The 13,848-nt window shown below is 40.8% G+C and overlaps 2 protein-coding genes across 4 annotated transcripts in view; one reads left to right on the top strand and one right to left on the bottom strand.

Annotated features, from left to right (window-relative positions):
• The window catches only part of megf6a (multiple EGF-like-domains 6a), a 40,728-nt gene extending 35,798 nt beyond the window's left edge, over window positions 1-4,930 (top strand). Inside the window, exons 27-34 of the mRNA XM_072697242.1 lie at window positions 27-155; window positions 755-883; window positions 1,150-1,278; window positions 2,241-2,369; window positions 2,464-2,592; window positions 3,242-3,370; window positions 3,471-3,599; window positions 3,683-4,930. Of these exons, the coding sequence (XP_072553343.1) occupies window positions 27-155; window positions 755-883; window positions 1,150-1,278; window positions 2,241-2,369; window positions 2,464-2,592; window positions 3,242-3,370; window positions 3,471-3,599; window positions 3,683-3,759 (980 nt within the window). The 3' untranslated portion in view covers window positions 3,760-4,930. The remainder of the gene's footprint in view (window positions 1-26; window positions 156-754; window positions 884-1,149; window positions 1,279-2,240; window positions 2,370-2,463; window positions 2,593-3,241; window positions 3,371-3,470; window positions 3,600-3,682) is intronic.
• A 2,758-nt stretch (window positions 4,931-7,688) lies between these two features.
• kcnab2b (potassium voltage-gated channel subfamily A regulatory beta subunit 2b) overlaps window positions 7,689-13,848 on the bottom strand; it is a 76,493-nt gene continuing 70,333 nt past the window's right edge. For all 3 annotated transcript variants that reach the window (XM_072696123.1, XM_072696120.1, XM_072696121.1), the window contains 2 exons: window positions 10,634-10,722; window positions 7,689-8,831 (listed from right to left, as the gene is read on the bottom strand). In XM_072696123.1, the coding sequence (XP_072552224.1) occupies window positions 8,742-8,831; window positions 10,634-10,722 (179 nt within the window). In that variant the 3' untranslated portion in view covers window positions 7,689-8,741. The remainder of the gene's footprint in view (window positions 8,832-10,633; window positions 10,723-13,848) is intronic.

The following is a 13,848-nucleotide window of genomic DNA, read 5'->3' as shown; positions in this document are numbered from 1 at the left end:
TCTGTGCTTGGGTGTTACTGTCATAGAGTGCGAAGGGGGTCAATATGGTCCTAACTGTGAACGTGAATGCCAGTGCCTGAATGACGGCATGTGCCAAACCACTACTGGCACTTGCGCCTGCCCTCCAGGGTACATCGGAGCAGACTGCAATATCAGTGAGTGACGACCAAACCTGCGATCACATACTGCAGCTATTTCTTCATCTTTTTATAAAAGCATGTCTTAAAGGAGTAGTAGTAGTAGTTTGTTAAAAAGAATCACATTTGCACGGAATATCCCAATATAACCCAAATGTAGGCCAGCTAAGACACACTATATGTCCAAATGTTTGTGGACACCCCTTCTAATGAATTATCTTCAGCTACTTTAGGTTGCGCCTATTGCTCACACCATTGTGCAAATGCACACACACACTGCTTGTCTAGTCCCTGTAGAGAAGAACTGTCTAAAGAATAGGACTGATAGGCAGATAAACATGAAACTGTTGGCAACATGCCTAATGCAATGTGTGGGCTAGAGGGGTATAAAAAAGTAGGTGTTGCTGTGGTTGCTAGGTGGTTGCTATGGTGTTCCAGGTGGCAACACTCCTGTAACAACACTTCTCCAACACAAACTAATGAAACATCTACATTTTTATTTGTATTTAGAACAAATGTTTGTGTAAATGTAAATTCTAGTCTTTAGAAAAATGTTTGATCATTAATTAAAAATGAACTACTGATGTCTAATCCTCTCCCTTTTCTGTCCTCTAAAGCGTGTCCAGCTGGGTGGTACGGGCAGGACTGTGCCTGGGTAGCTCTGTGTGGCGAGGGGGCCAGAAGCGATCCGGTCACAGGCCGATGTGTGTGCAAAGCTGGTCAGCGAGGAGAGGACTGTGGACAAGGTTTACATGCTCTTTATGTTTATACAGAAAGATATATGCCCATCGCTGCCAGTATTGAAATCCTGCAACGCCTGGAGATGGTTGCAGCTAGCTTCCTCTCCCGCTAACTAAAGTACCATGTCCTTACCTGTTCCGCACCAGAACAGTGTTTAGTTGTACTGTACAACCTTGTATTAGTATAATGACAACAAAGCTCTCAAGTCTCAGGTCTTCTGGATTTCTTTACAGTGAAACAATTTACATGTGTGTGTTTGTGTGTGTTTCAGGCTGTGCTCAGGGCTGGTTTGGAGAGGACTGTGCTCAGCGCTGTAACTGCAGTAATGGAGCAGTGTGTGATCGGGTAACAGGAAACTGCACATGTGGTCTGGGCTGGACCGGAGACAGATGTGATACAGGTAAGCTGATGATGCATTGTTAATAAACAGTAATGAGAGCGGAGCAGTAGGTGCAGAACTGTCATGCTACATTAATACTTATTACTTAGTCCTTTTTTTTTTCTTTCTGATATTTTCACATTTTTATATTTGAAGCATCTATTTGAGCATCTACATCAGATTAGCTGTTGCTGACATCCTGCAACACACACACTGCATCAGGATGATGGTGACAGTGAAACAAACAAACAAACAACTGTCTGACCGCGGCCACAGACATGTACAGTATACCTACTCTAAAAAGCAACAAAGCATTTCAGCAGATACTGGTACTGGGGTGTATTTCTGGGTGGACCCAAATCAACAAGCAAAGTCTTTGGGCAATACTATATGGCCAAAAGTATCGGGACACCTGCTTGTTTCTTCTAAAATCTGTATTTATTTTACTGTCTCTACTGTCCAGAAGTAACTGTCTCTACTTTACTGTCCTCTTCAGGGAATGCTTTTTCTTAGATTTTGGAGCACTGCTGTAAGGTTTTCATAAGCATTAGTGAGGTCAAGATGTTGCATGATTACCACCCACCTCATCCCTAACTCCCCAATACCAAAATTATTGGATGGAGCATCATCATTCCAGAGATGCTGGGGGGCTTTATACCCTTCTATAGGTTCATGTGAATCTGCTCCTATTCTTAGGTAGTACTTCTCTACAGGGACTAGACAAGCTGTGCGTGTGTTTATTTGCACAATTTCTATTTATTTTCTGAACTTAAGCTATGAAATATGCCAACTCTGCTCTAGAGTCTGCACTAAGCAAATAAAAAATACATGTAATTTGCCCAGAGGTGCCCAAACTTTTGCATGACTGTACACAATTCAGATTTTGAGGTTTTAGGTTGTCTTTGATGTCAAATTCCGTTTCTGTAGCGTGTACAGTAGATGTGTACAGTGTGCATAACTGAGCCTTTGTCTGCATTTCTCAGAGTGTCCCACAGGCAGGTATGGAGCTAACTGCCAGCAGCGCTGCGACTGTCAGAACAACAGCACGTGTGACAGGGTGACGGGAGAGTGTCGCTGTGATCTGGGATACTATGGCCATTTCTGCCAACATGGTGAGAAACACAGAACACATGTGATACAGCCGAGCCATCGGCTCCCACCCCGTATTACCCACAGCGTTTTATATATATATTATTGTGTATACAGCTTGCCCTCCTGGTTTCCATGGACACCGCTGCCAGCATCTTTGTGACTGCCACGGCAAGGCTGAGTGTGAGCCGGGCACTGGCCGCTGTCTCTGCCCTCCAGGTTACCAAGGAGACCGCTGTGAGAGAGGTGAGGCACACTGATGATGCTAGAGAGTTGTTTTCAGAGTGTGTGATTTGGACAGGGGAGGTGTGGTGATCTACACATACTATAGAAACATGATTAGAAATAACCCCAATTTATACAAATGGTAAATATTCCCACATCCTAAATATGATGTCAAATATTAAAAACACCATAGATAGATTTGATGTGGTATTTTTGAGGATTAGTTGATATTGAACGTTCCAGTGACGATGTTTCCACTAAAGACAAACTACGAAAAAATATTGGAAACACTGTATTTGGATGGTTCATTGTAGATGCCTCATAGATGCTCACCTGACATTCAACTGAGTATCTCTTAAATGCAACAGAACACTAGGTTGGATGTAAATGAGTATCTATTGAATGTTACCATACACCTAACCCTAACCCTAACCTTAACCCTTAGAGTTAGATTTTGGGTTTAGGTTAAGGTTAGGGTTAGGATTTAGGGTTGATTCAATGATATGGTTGGGGTTATCTTTTTTTTTTTTTTTTGTAGCAAAATTAGCCTCACAGCTTGAGTGCTAAACTGTTCTCTGCTCAAACTACTTCTGTCGAATGTTCATGTAGAACCCTAAATATACAGAACTCTGCAGAATATTTGGTTGAGCCCTGGCCCTTCTCCTCTCAGAGTGTGAGCAGGGCAAGTTTGGGCCCGACTGCACCAAGACATGTGATTGTGATGGAGACTCACCATGTGACCCTGTGAGCGGCAGATGTTTGTGTGGACCAGGAAAAATGGGAACACGCTGTGATATATGTGAGCTACATTCTTTTACTGTACTAGATGATAAATAACATTAAAATTAAAGTATATATTTTACATTACTGAAGTAAAAATCCCCCTTCATTGCTTTAAGCGTGTGCACTGAATCGCTATGGTCCAGAATGCTTGGAAAGTTGTGAGTGCGGAAATGGAGCACAGTGTAATCCACGGAATGGGCGCTGCACATGTCCAAATGGCTGGATAGGGCCAAGCTGTCTGGAGGGTAGGTTTATCATTTTTCACTTGGAGAAAAAGAATCCTTTTACCTTCACCTGAGTGACTTTACTGTTTGACTCTCCTCTACAGGCAGCATTCTTACATCGAATCATCAGATTCACAGAAGCAAAAAGAAGGCTCAACCACAACTCAGATCACCAGTATAACAGTCGCAGAATATCCATTTAGCCTTGCAGTGCACTACAGAACCGTGGAAACACTTTATTTCAGTACCTGAAGAAACTTGATGGTGATAAGAGGAACTTATCAAGTAGACTCTTGTAGAATCATTTTTTTTGCAAAAATGACCAGAACAGCACTGTACTTGCAACTTAGCTAAGGACTCCCTATGAAGGAGAAACAAGGTCATTGTGGCTGTGGATGCACACAGTGAAGTGGTCTGGATCTCACTGAGTGGAATACTATTGGAGCATGTCCAACATTTAGACTTCCAAAGAAGATGGAAAGATCAGGGTAAAGTCTGCATGTCGGACAGAACATGTCACCAATTGAAGAGTTTCTTCAATTGATGTATTTATATACATGAATGAGCAACTCAGTTTTTAAGAATTTAGAGATCTTTACTCTTTAAACAGTCATATGCAAAAGTTTGGGCACCCCATGTTTTGTTGAGTTTTCAAATATAGTCTGCATCTGTAGTGTGAACTTCTGCACATGTTAATGCACAATTACTTTTGTTTGCGTAATTAAATATTTTGGACAAACAAGACAAATGGTAAAATATGGTGTGTACAAAGGTTATGGAACACACAATGTTTTTAATTTAATGTTTTTTTTTTTGCTAGAAATGCTCTGTATAAAAAGCTTGGTATTAAATCTTTTTACATTGATTTTCACTGAAAGTTTTCCAACATGAAAAAATTTTGCTCAAACTGTGCCGTATTTAAGTCTTCTGTCTGGAAGATTACATTTATTTCCACTTAGAAAATCAACAAAATGTCATTTAAGCAAGTGTGTCCAAACTTTTGCACATCATTTCGTTAGCTGTTATATCTCACCATATTTGTTCAGGCACTGTTTCTCACAACATATCATGTGCACAAAATTGTGCAGTGTAAATATAGGGCAGCAATGTTTTCTGGTGTTTTTTTATCGCAAAGGTTTTCACCTGCTATTGATAGATTTGTACTGAATTATGCAACTTTTCATATGATATGTACATAAAAAGTGTGATATTCATGAGCAGTGATATACCCAGTTTTTTCTTCTTTCTGCATGTGTCAAAGTGCCTAGTAAGTACTGTAAACCATAACTGCTAAACACCTCCATTGTACTGTATCAGAATTGGTACTGTTTATATTACATTTTTTAAAAGAGTATTTTTGTCAAAGGATGTATTTTTCTACATGATCTGTATCAAACAGTTCAGCACATTCAGGCATTTGTTGTGTTGGTACCCATAAACCAAAAAGAATGCACTATGCATTTAGTGTGGCACTCCCACCACCATGTTTCACATATTTCAACACCGGAATCGTTAAAAGCAGTCATTTCGGCTGAATGCAGTGCTTTGCAATAAAGCTGACTCTTGTACAACTTTACTGTAGCTTTTATTCAAACGATCATTTGAATAAGAGGGATTCTGCAATGAATTCTGGAATCAAGCTGTCAGTCTGGCACTATGACTCATGAAAGAGAGGGCAGGGAAGTGATCAGGGGTGGGCAATGTGACGATATTTTATTGTCGTACTGAAAGTACTGTGAGTACTGAAAGAACACTGACCAAGTGCATGCTTCATTACAGAGAGTGTAATTAGTCCTGCAGCTACTGGTATATTGTGTATGTGTGACAAAATATTGTGATAAATTTTGTGAAAATATTAAATATCATGATATAAAATGTTTACCATATTGTCCAGCCCTGAAAGTTGGGCTCAGCAAGCTGCTGCTGTTGAGCCCCTGAGCGAGGCTCTTCACCCTCTCTGCTTCCCTAGGCGTCGCAGTGATGGCTGCCCACTGCTCCAGGCATGTGTGCTCACTGTTACTGTGTGTGTTTGATCATTAGTGTGTAAGTGTCTGCTCACTGTCACTGTGTGTGTTCCCTCACTACTGTGTATGTGTGTTAACTGCATGGATGGGTTAAAGGCAAAGGCCCAATTCCATGTGTCCAACACAAACAGTGAATACTGTCTAACGGTCTTGTCTTGTCTGAAACTGACCACTTACACACACACACACACACCACCACCACCATTTCAGTTTTATGCAATATGATTTTATTTTTAGTTATTAGCTGTACATGTTTTTCTTCAAGCTCAATGTAATAATTGCTTGCCAAGGCAAAAGTGATGACATCCATTAAACCACTACAGTACATAGAGGTCAGGCAGAGGAATCAGACCGACATCTGAGACATTACGCATGTAACGGTCAACTCTGACCTGGGTTGTAAAACAAAAAGCTCACGTACTTCCTTTCAAATCGTCAAAACCTCCGAATGTAATGTACATACAGTTGCTCCTATTGAAAACATAGGACTACTGAGTTATTTAGCGTCTTTATACAACAAGGTACTCAACTTGAGCTAACTCTACAGGTTAAGGAATTCCATCCTTGAGTAAATAATAGGCTGTTTCAGAAAACGACATGCACCAACAGCTGTTCGTTTCAGGATGGTCATCCTCTACATGCTTCAGCATACTCGCACGCACATGGCGCCGTTTGAGCAACACCCAATGAGGAGATATCAATGGCTTTATTGAGCAAGTGCAAATATATGTCAGAAGTCTGCTGCTCATCCAAGGGTCGCTCATCCAGCGCAGCCAGAAGCTTAATGATCCAACACTCTACACAGAGCGACAGTGACTTATTTACCGTACATCATCACTGTCCAGTTTGGGTGGACACAGATATTGCACAAATTACACTGGGTACAAACTTTAATACAGATGAGTGCCTATTGACAGTAATCCTCACCAGACTCTTAATCCATGGTTTTGTCTTTCTGCAAGTAATGAATACAGCCTTTATTTACAGCCTGTATTTCAGCACTTTTGACAGGCTTGTTGCCGTATTTATGAACAGATGTAGAGGAGAGATTTAGAGTATGTGGTGGTATGATAAGACTTCATATCCTATGAAGTCCAAGTCCTATACTGAGCCAGTGCTGTTGCTGTCATAAAGTTCCTCAATTCCTTTGTTACAGTTCAGATGCAAGTGCTTAATAAATGAGTGCCAACAGAGTTTTCTACAAGATGTACAGTACATGGCCTACTGTACAAATAGTAAACCATTAAAGTCTCTGGAAATTGCAGGCATATAAACATCTATTCATCTGCTGTACTGTACACAAAACTGCCAGCCTTCATGTAAATTGTGAGAATTATGATTCGGACAGTACTATTGCGTACGAAGCGATGTGTAGACTCATTTCTCATGCGTAGTGACTCTAGTTCATATGAAAGAGGAAAGGGACAGTATTTATGAGCCAGTTTGAAAGTATGCATAACTCATTAGTGTTTTACAGTGGTGAAGTTGTGTTTGTAGGTATGTGTGAACAGTGGTGGGCAATCCAGATTCAGAAAGTAACTTTGACTTGCCAGGTCAAGAAAGTCCAAAAAGCTGAGCTACAGCAGAGCGGCCTAGGCAGCTGACATAAAATCCTGGGGTGGCTTTTTTACCTTCTGAATCTGGATTTGCCACACGCTTTGTATGTGAATACCTGTAGTAATGGAGTGGCCTTTAATGAGATGAAGCAGGTTGGTGGAAGGATTTGGTGTTGCTGTAGTTGTATGTAGGGCCCAACAGAGGGAGCCACTAGCCAAACAAACACTAAATCAAATACTGCTTTCAATCAAACACACATTAAAAGAGGCAAGAAACTAAAGAGTAATCTCACTTGTATGTCTCTAAAATTGGCTGTTGGGGTCAGTACTGAGCACATAATTCAATTATTCTATACTGGAAGTTATTTTATGGTGCTCTACACTTTGCAACACAGTCACTATAAGCTAGTAGCTAATAAAATCATTCTTATTCCAAAAAAAAAAAAAAAACAAACAAACAAAAAAAAAACCCACAAATATACACATACAACAAATAAATATGTAAGGATGATATGAAAATGGTAATTTCTGTAGTTTCTATATTATAAATATGAATAAATAGTTTTAAGGCAAATCATTATTTTTCATCCATAGATCAGTTTTAAACAATCCCACATATGTAAGATTTGCAATCCAAATATGTTAAAAGGAAATATTTATACATATTTATAGGAATAAAGTAGAGAATACATAATAAGAGTTCTTTGGTTTCAGCCCAGTGAACCACTGTTGCCCGGATAACTTGTACTGTGTGTAGTATTATTTCTACTATTTGCTTATCCTCCAAATATTTCATTATTTTCCATTCCTTTTCGAATGTAGACAGCCTGTTCATGACATTACAACTTAGAATCAATGAACCATGGTAGATATATGCTAGAATCTGAAGACCAGCACGATCAAAAAAGCAGAAATCTCTGCAGGCTGTTACAGAGGTTAAGGACGTCTTTGCAGCCTTTGTAATTGTACTGCACAAGAGATACGAGCACCATTCTCCAGGCAGAAGTGGATGATGAATTAGATGTGCAAAGTGTGAAATTTGTGCCTCACTGCCTCCCAGAACTGCTTGGCTTCATTCTGTTACAGATCCATCCGTGAATAAAAGGTGTGTGACCAATGCTGTTAAGAATGATATGCTCACCATTTTCCAATAGCATTTCTAAACCGGTTATATTATTTGGAAGGGAAATTACGGGAAGCATGTGCTTTAGCCTGTGAATCACATGCAGTAACAGGTACAGGCCTTCCTCAGGAACCCTGGGTGTTTGTTAGACGTTGTCTAAAAGAGCAAGCGAGTGGATGAGCGTGCTTTGTTTCAGGGCTTCTTCTCTGCTTTGAAGGAGGGGTGTTCTGCTTGTTGAGGTGGTCTCTACCAGATTGTGTCCAGGTTTGCCCCTCTCTCCCACTGGTTTCCAATCCTGAAGATCTTTTGTCTCTCCCACCTGGGATCAGCTGACTCCGATGAGTGTGTGTGTGTGTGTTGGCCTGTCCAGCAGGACCTGTGACCATGCCAGTCCTGTGTGCCAACATCTCATTCAGTAGTTTAAAGCTCAGGCAGACAGATGTGCAGAGCAGTGCTCCCTCTAAGACCTGTAGTCCTTTTTACTGTACGGCTTGTTGCCTAGGATACTGTCCACCTCATGAATGATTGACGACGATAGCTTCGGAAGAACCTGCGTGAAGAAAACATACGCTCTCTAGACATATAAATGCTGCATGTACCGCACGCTACATTAGCACAGCAGGAAAAAGAGTGTAGCATGGTTAAAGCAATAGTTTAGACGTTCACTGCTCTGAAGTTCTGCTGCACTGCAGGGGAACAGAACCCATACCTCATCAAGTAGCACAGCAGTTCAGTGTTATGCTGTGTTGACATTAGGATGGTAGACAGGTGACAGCAAACTGGATATTTAATGTTTTTTTTCCCCCCAATTGAGCAGTGAGGTCAAATTCTGCCTTTACCTAAAGAACAGTGGGATTTTCTGCACTGTACAAAATCTAAAAGCAGCCCAACCTAAAGATAAAGTAACTCATTACAGAAACTTATCTGAGCTAAGGCAGCCGCAGCTGGAATATTTTGTCTGATTTTTAGCATTACTTGAGTGGAAGCCTTTCTATTCTCAATCTCTTGACCATGGATGGCTGAGGTGTTGATGGCGTTCGAACGTATGAGCTCCTTTCTTTTGACAAGCAGGCAGTTAGACGGTTGCACCACTCTAGAGCTGTGAAATCATATCCATATCTGTGTTCAAGAAAAAACGGAAGGGCAAATTTACTTTTATGTTACAGCTCTAGAGTGGCACAACAGTCTAACTGCTAGTTTGCTAGTCAAGTGTGAGGAGAGCACAAGTTCAAATCCCAGCAAGTCTGGGAAATCAAGCTCTAACCTACAGATGGGAATAAACAGTAAACACACTGACGGGAAGGAGGCAAAATTGTAGGCAAAAATTCTGACCAAACAGAGATACAGAAGAGTTAGAGAACTTTTGACTAAACTAAGTTAAGTTATTTTACATTGGCCTGACTTTAAAAAAAAAAAAATTACAGTATGTGGAGGGGCTGAATTTCAGAATTTTGGGAATTTTCCTAGCAGGCTAGTCTTGCGAGGGCTGGTTGTTTTCCCTCTACCCCAGCATTGTATAGCCTTTACCTAAACATAGAGAGAAAGAGAAAAATAGGACCCATGGTGCTGAGAAGTTTTTTTTTTTTGGTTGACACCACTTGACTTATTTTAGCAATCTGCAGGTAATGATGAGAACCCCTTCCCACACGCTTGACACCATTCCTATGATGATTTTTATTGCCAGTCTGCCCATGCCCATGATGGCTGTGGCATCAACGGGGATTAAACTTGTGATCTCCTGACGATGGACGTCCATACTTTGGTTCCTTCTTTTTTACAGTTACAAGTACACTGGCAGCCCTAGCTTAAGTAAACGTAATGTCAACCAAATCTAACATAAACAGAATCCCATATGGATAACCTGGACCATGCTGAGATGTAGCAGAACATCTAAACTGCCTTTATATGACTTTCATAGATACTAATCATCAGTGAATTGATCAGCATCCAGTGAAAGCATCCTCCACTGGAAACGAAAGCAGATGACTTCAGATGACCTTGCAATAAAGCACATTCTGGGAGACAGAAAATAGTGGCAGGATTTCCTCTGATTTCTGTTCACTGAGCTGTTCCTTTACATTACATTATTCCGTTTCACGCATGGAAACCTCTGAGGAACGACATGATGAAAATCCCAAAATAAAATCAGCATTCAATCCTGTACAAAACGCCAACATTATGTATTATACATTTACATTAATAATAGACGTGCTGCTAATGGGATTTGGTGGCTCATTGGAAGCATGGCAGTCGTTGTAAACAAGGCAGTGTGTATGCACAGACGCTCAAACACACAGGCTGACGCAGCTACAGAAACACCAGACCAGCCTTCGCCATCCTGCTGAGACTCACCTGTATGGCTCCGATGTTCTCCATCAGCTGGTCAGTGCTGGACGCCCCCATAAGCACAGAGCTTACACCTTCATTCCTCAGACACCATGCTGGGAAGACAAACACACACACGCACACACCACAGCAAATTGCAACACAGCAAAACACAGCACAGCAAAGGGAGTCAGTCAGCATAATCTCGACACTCCCTCAGCAGATTCTTAATGAAATGCTTCTCATTTGTTACTAGATTGTGTGTGTCAGGTCCCTCGGTAGCGAACACTGCTGTAATCTGCCCTGTTCTCAACACATCTGCAGTTACTTAGGCATCTGTCCACTGTAAGGAATTCTAATCGATGCTGCACTTGCCTTCATTGACGCTCTTCTCCAGAACAACTTACAAAAGTGCTTCCCTGTTTACTCAGAAAACATCCTTAGCTAGTTTGTATAGACTAGGATTCAAAAGATACCTCTAAGCTTAGGCGCTACTAAATGCAAAAGTCAGTATGGAGACCACAATACTCAACACTACACTTCACCCAAGATTTTCCGTCTGCGTTTGAAGACAGCGAGCAACTCTGCTGTTCAGACACCCAGGGGAAGTTCATTCCCCTACTTTGGTGCCAGGACAGAAAAAAGCCTGGATGCTTGTCTTCCGAGGATCTTAAGGGATGGCGGGTCAAGCAGAGCCATACCTGAAGCTCAAAGGGCTCTTGGTGCTTTTGACCATTACCATCAAGTACGAAGGGGCTGGTGCATTCTTGGTTTTGTAGGCCAGCGTCAGGGTTTGGAATCTGATGCAGGCAGCAGCTACAGGAAGCCAGTGAAGAGAACGCAGCAGAGGAGTTACATGGCTGAACTTAGAACCTTCCCCTGACATACCTGAGCATACATCACAACATGAGTTCATCTGTTTCCCCATTCTGATTACCTGTGGTATTGCTCAATGCAAGTCAAGCAGAAAGCAGTTCATTGCCACGGGTAAGGAGAATAAGAAAAAAAAGTTTTCACCCCACACTCAGCACCAGAGTGATCAGAATCAGATAGACAGAACGTAGCTAAAAAACAAACAAGTGATTTCTGGGGCTGTCCCATGGAAAGAGCGGAAATTAAACATTTGGCTAAACAGACCGACATAGAGCAGCTCAAAAACTACCGTATTGAAAATGTTTAAACATCCTAGCTATGCTCACTCCAAAAGTTGTGTTAAATTTGTGTAAGCAGTGCTAATCCTGCATATATATATATATATATATATATATATATATATATATATATATATATATATATATTTATTTGTATACATTTATAGCAAATACAATAAAAACATTCATATGGATTTTATTCAAGTTTTATTTTAAAAACTGTTGAAGGAACAGTGACAGTTTTGGTTACAGCCTTACCACGTACCAAAATATGCTTGCAGTTCTGATGTAAGTAAACAAGAGGTTACTTAGATTACTTTATGCACATCCATCCATTTTATGTCATCATCCTGGAAAAAGGTTTAGCTCAATCGTTTCTGTTCGAAGACAGCACACTGTTGTTAGAAAATGTGCTTTAGCTTTGCACTGTATTTATGTCCGTTTTGGTTATTACACTAGCTTCCTGATAAATCTGACATCTGATACATTATAAACCCTTGTATTTAGCAAGTGGCTCAGACGTTCCTAAGGCTAAGCTGGAAAGTCCACTTTACACACCACAAATCTGCAGAAGGAATGGTCACTAAAAGTGTGCAAATAGTGCAGAGATGGATACACACTGATGGATACACGTTGTTCTTACAGATTCAGAGTATTCCTGAGTGTGGACCAAGAGGTTACGCAATGTTTATACTGTAGCAGAAACAGATCACTTAACTGTATTCTTACATAAAGCTATAGAGGAAACAGCTGGTGGATTACAGGAAAAGGGATCGATGTGGGTGAGTTTAGCATGTGTGGGCATTACGCTATCACACACAGGTCACTTCTGAGAACAGGTACAATCAAACTATAAAAATACTTTTATTCAATTTTAGCTCTGTCCATCTATTGTGAGCTCTGGCTGCAAAAAGGCTTGTTATTTAAACACCAAGCAGAGCACACATATTTAGAAAACATCCCTGATGCAAAATCCACAAATGTTTCTAATTGCACCAGTTTGTAATTCTGAGATAATGTTGAGGTTGATGTTTGGCTTCACCATCAGAAAACCACCCGCAGTGAGAAATTCATGGTGTAGATTGAGGTGGCAGTAGTTCTGTAAATAGCTTTTTCACACACTGCAGGGTGCACACCATGCCCAGAGACATCCGTCACTTAATATAGCCACAGGGACTGACACATTAAATGTACTGACACATAAAATGTCCCACTTTATGCTCAGTGCAGTGGTCTGTGCGACTGCATCATCCACTCTATAGCCGTGGCTCAGTGCCATCCGTGTTTACTTCATTTACTAAACGAACACTTGCACTCACTCTGACCTTTGACGCATTATTACCCTACAGCATTCAATATGAAAAACATTATTTTGCAAGTAGCAGCAATTTGCAGTAGCAGTGTCAAGAGTCTCATTACAGATAACAATCAAATTATGTGATACAAAGAACCAGAGAAAGCTAAACAGAGATCTATTTATGGAGCATGCATTTCACAGCCAAGAAGAAGATATGGACTAGATGTATTCTGGTTCAAATTCATCTTCCTGTTCTAGCAAATTTGGCATAGAACAATGAGAGTTTGGTAAATGGAAGGGGGCATATTGAGAACCTCAAACACTGCTGTCTTCCCCTCCAAAAGATTCGGCATAACCAAAAACAGAGCTGTATAACGGGCCAATTCCAAAACTTAAAACTGTTACATAACAGTATTGGCTCATTATATGAACACCCCCACATTTTATGCACACCCAAACCAGCAGCAAAAGCCCTATAGCCCTTTATAGCCCTAATCAAAGCTACAATGCTGTAACGCAATGTCCATTTAAGAAATTAGATTAGATTTTTTTATTCTTTGATACTCGTCAGTTGTCAATCTTCGCCATGATTGTGCAGTAGACCACCACCAAAATCTGCTAGTTATTGGAAAACACTCCCAGGCCTCATGACCACAGCTTTGCTTGTGCAAAGAAGGAGTAGTGCACAATGAAGCAAAAGCCAGGGAAGCGAGTGGGTCTCCAAGCTAAAAACTAATCCTAGCTGAACAGCTTTTACATTTCCTCAGCTAGCTGTGCCGACAAGACAACAACGC

This window comes from Salminus brasiliensis, chromosome 14, assembly GCF_030463535.1.
Source record: "Salminus brasiliensis chromosome 14, fSalBra1.hap2, whole genome shotgun sequence".
Classification (NCBI taxonomy): Eukaryota; Metazoa; Chordata; class Actinopteri; order Characiformes; family Bryconidae; genus Salminus; species Salminus brasiliensis.
Note: the sequence above shows the minus strand (reverse complement) of the source record. Positions and strands in the feature narration are given on the sequence as shown.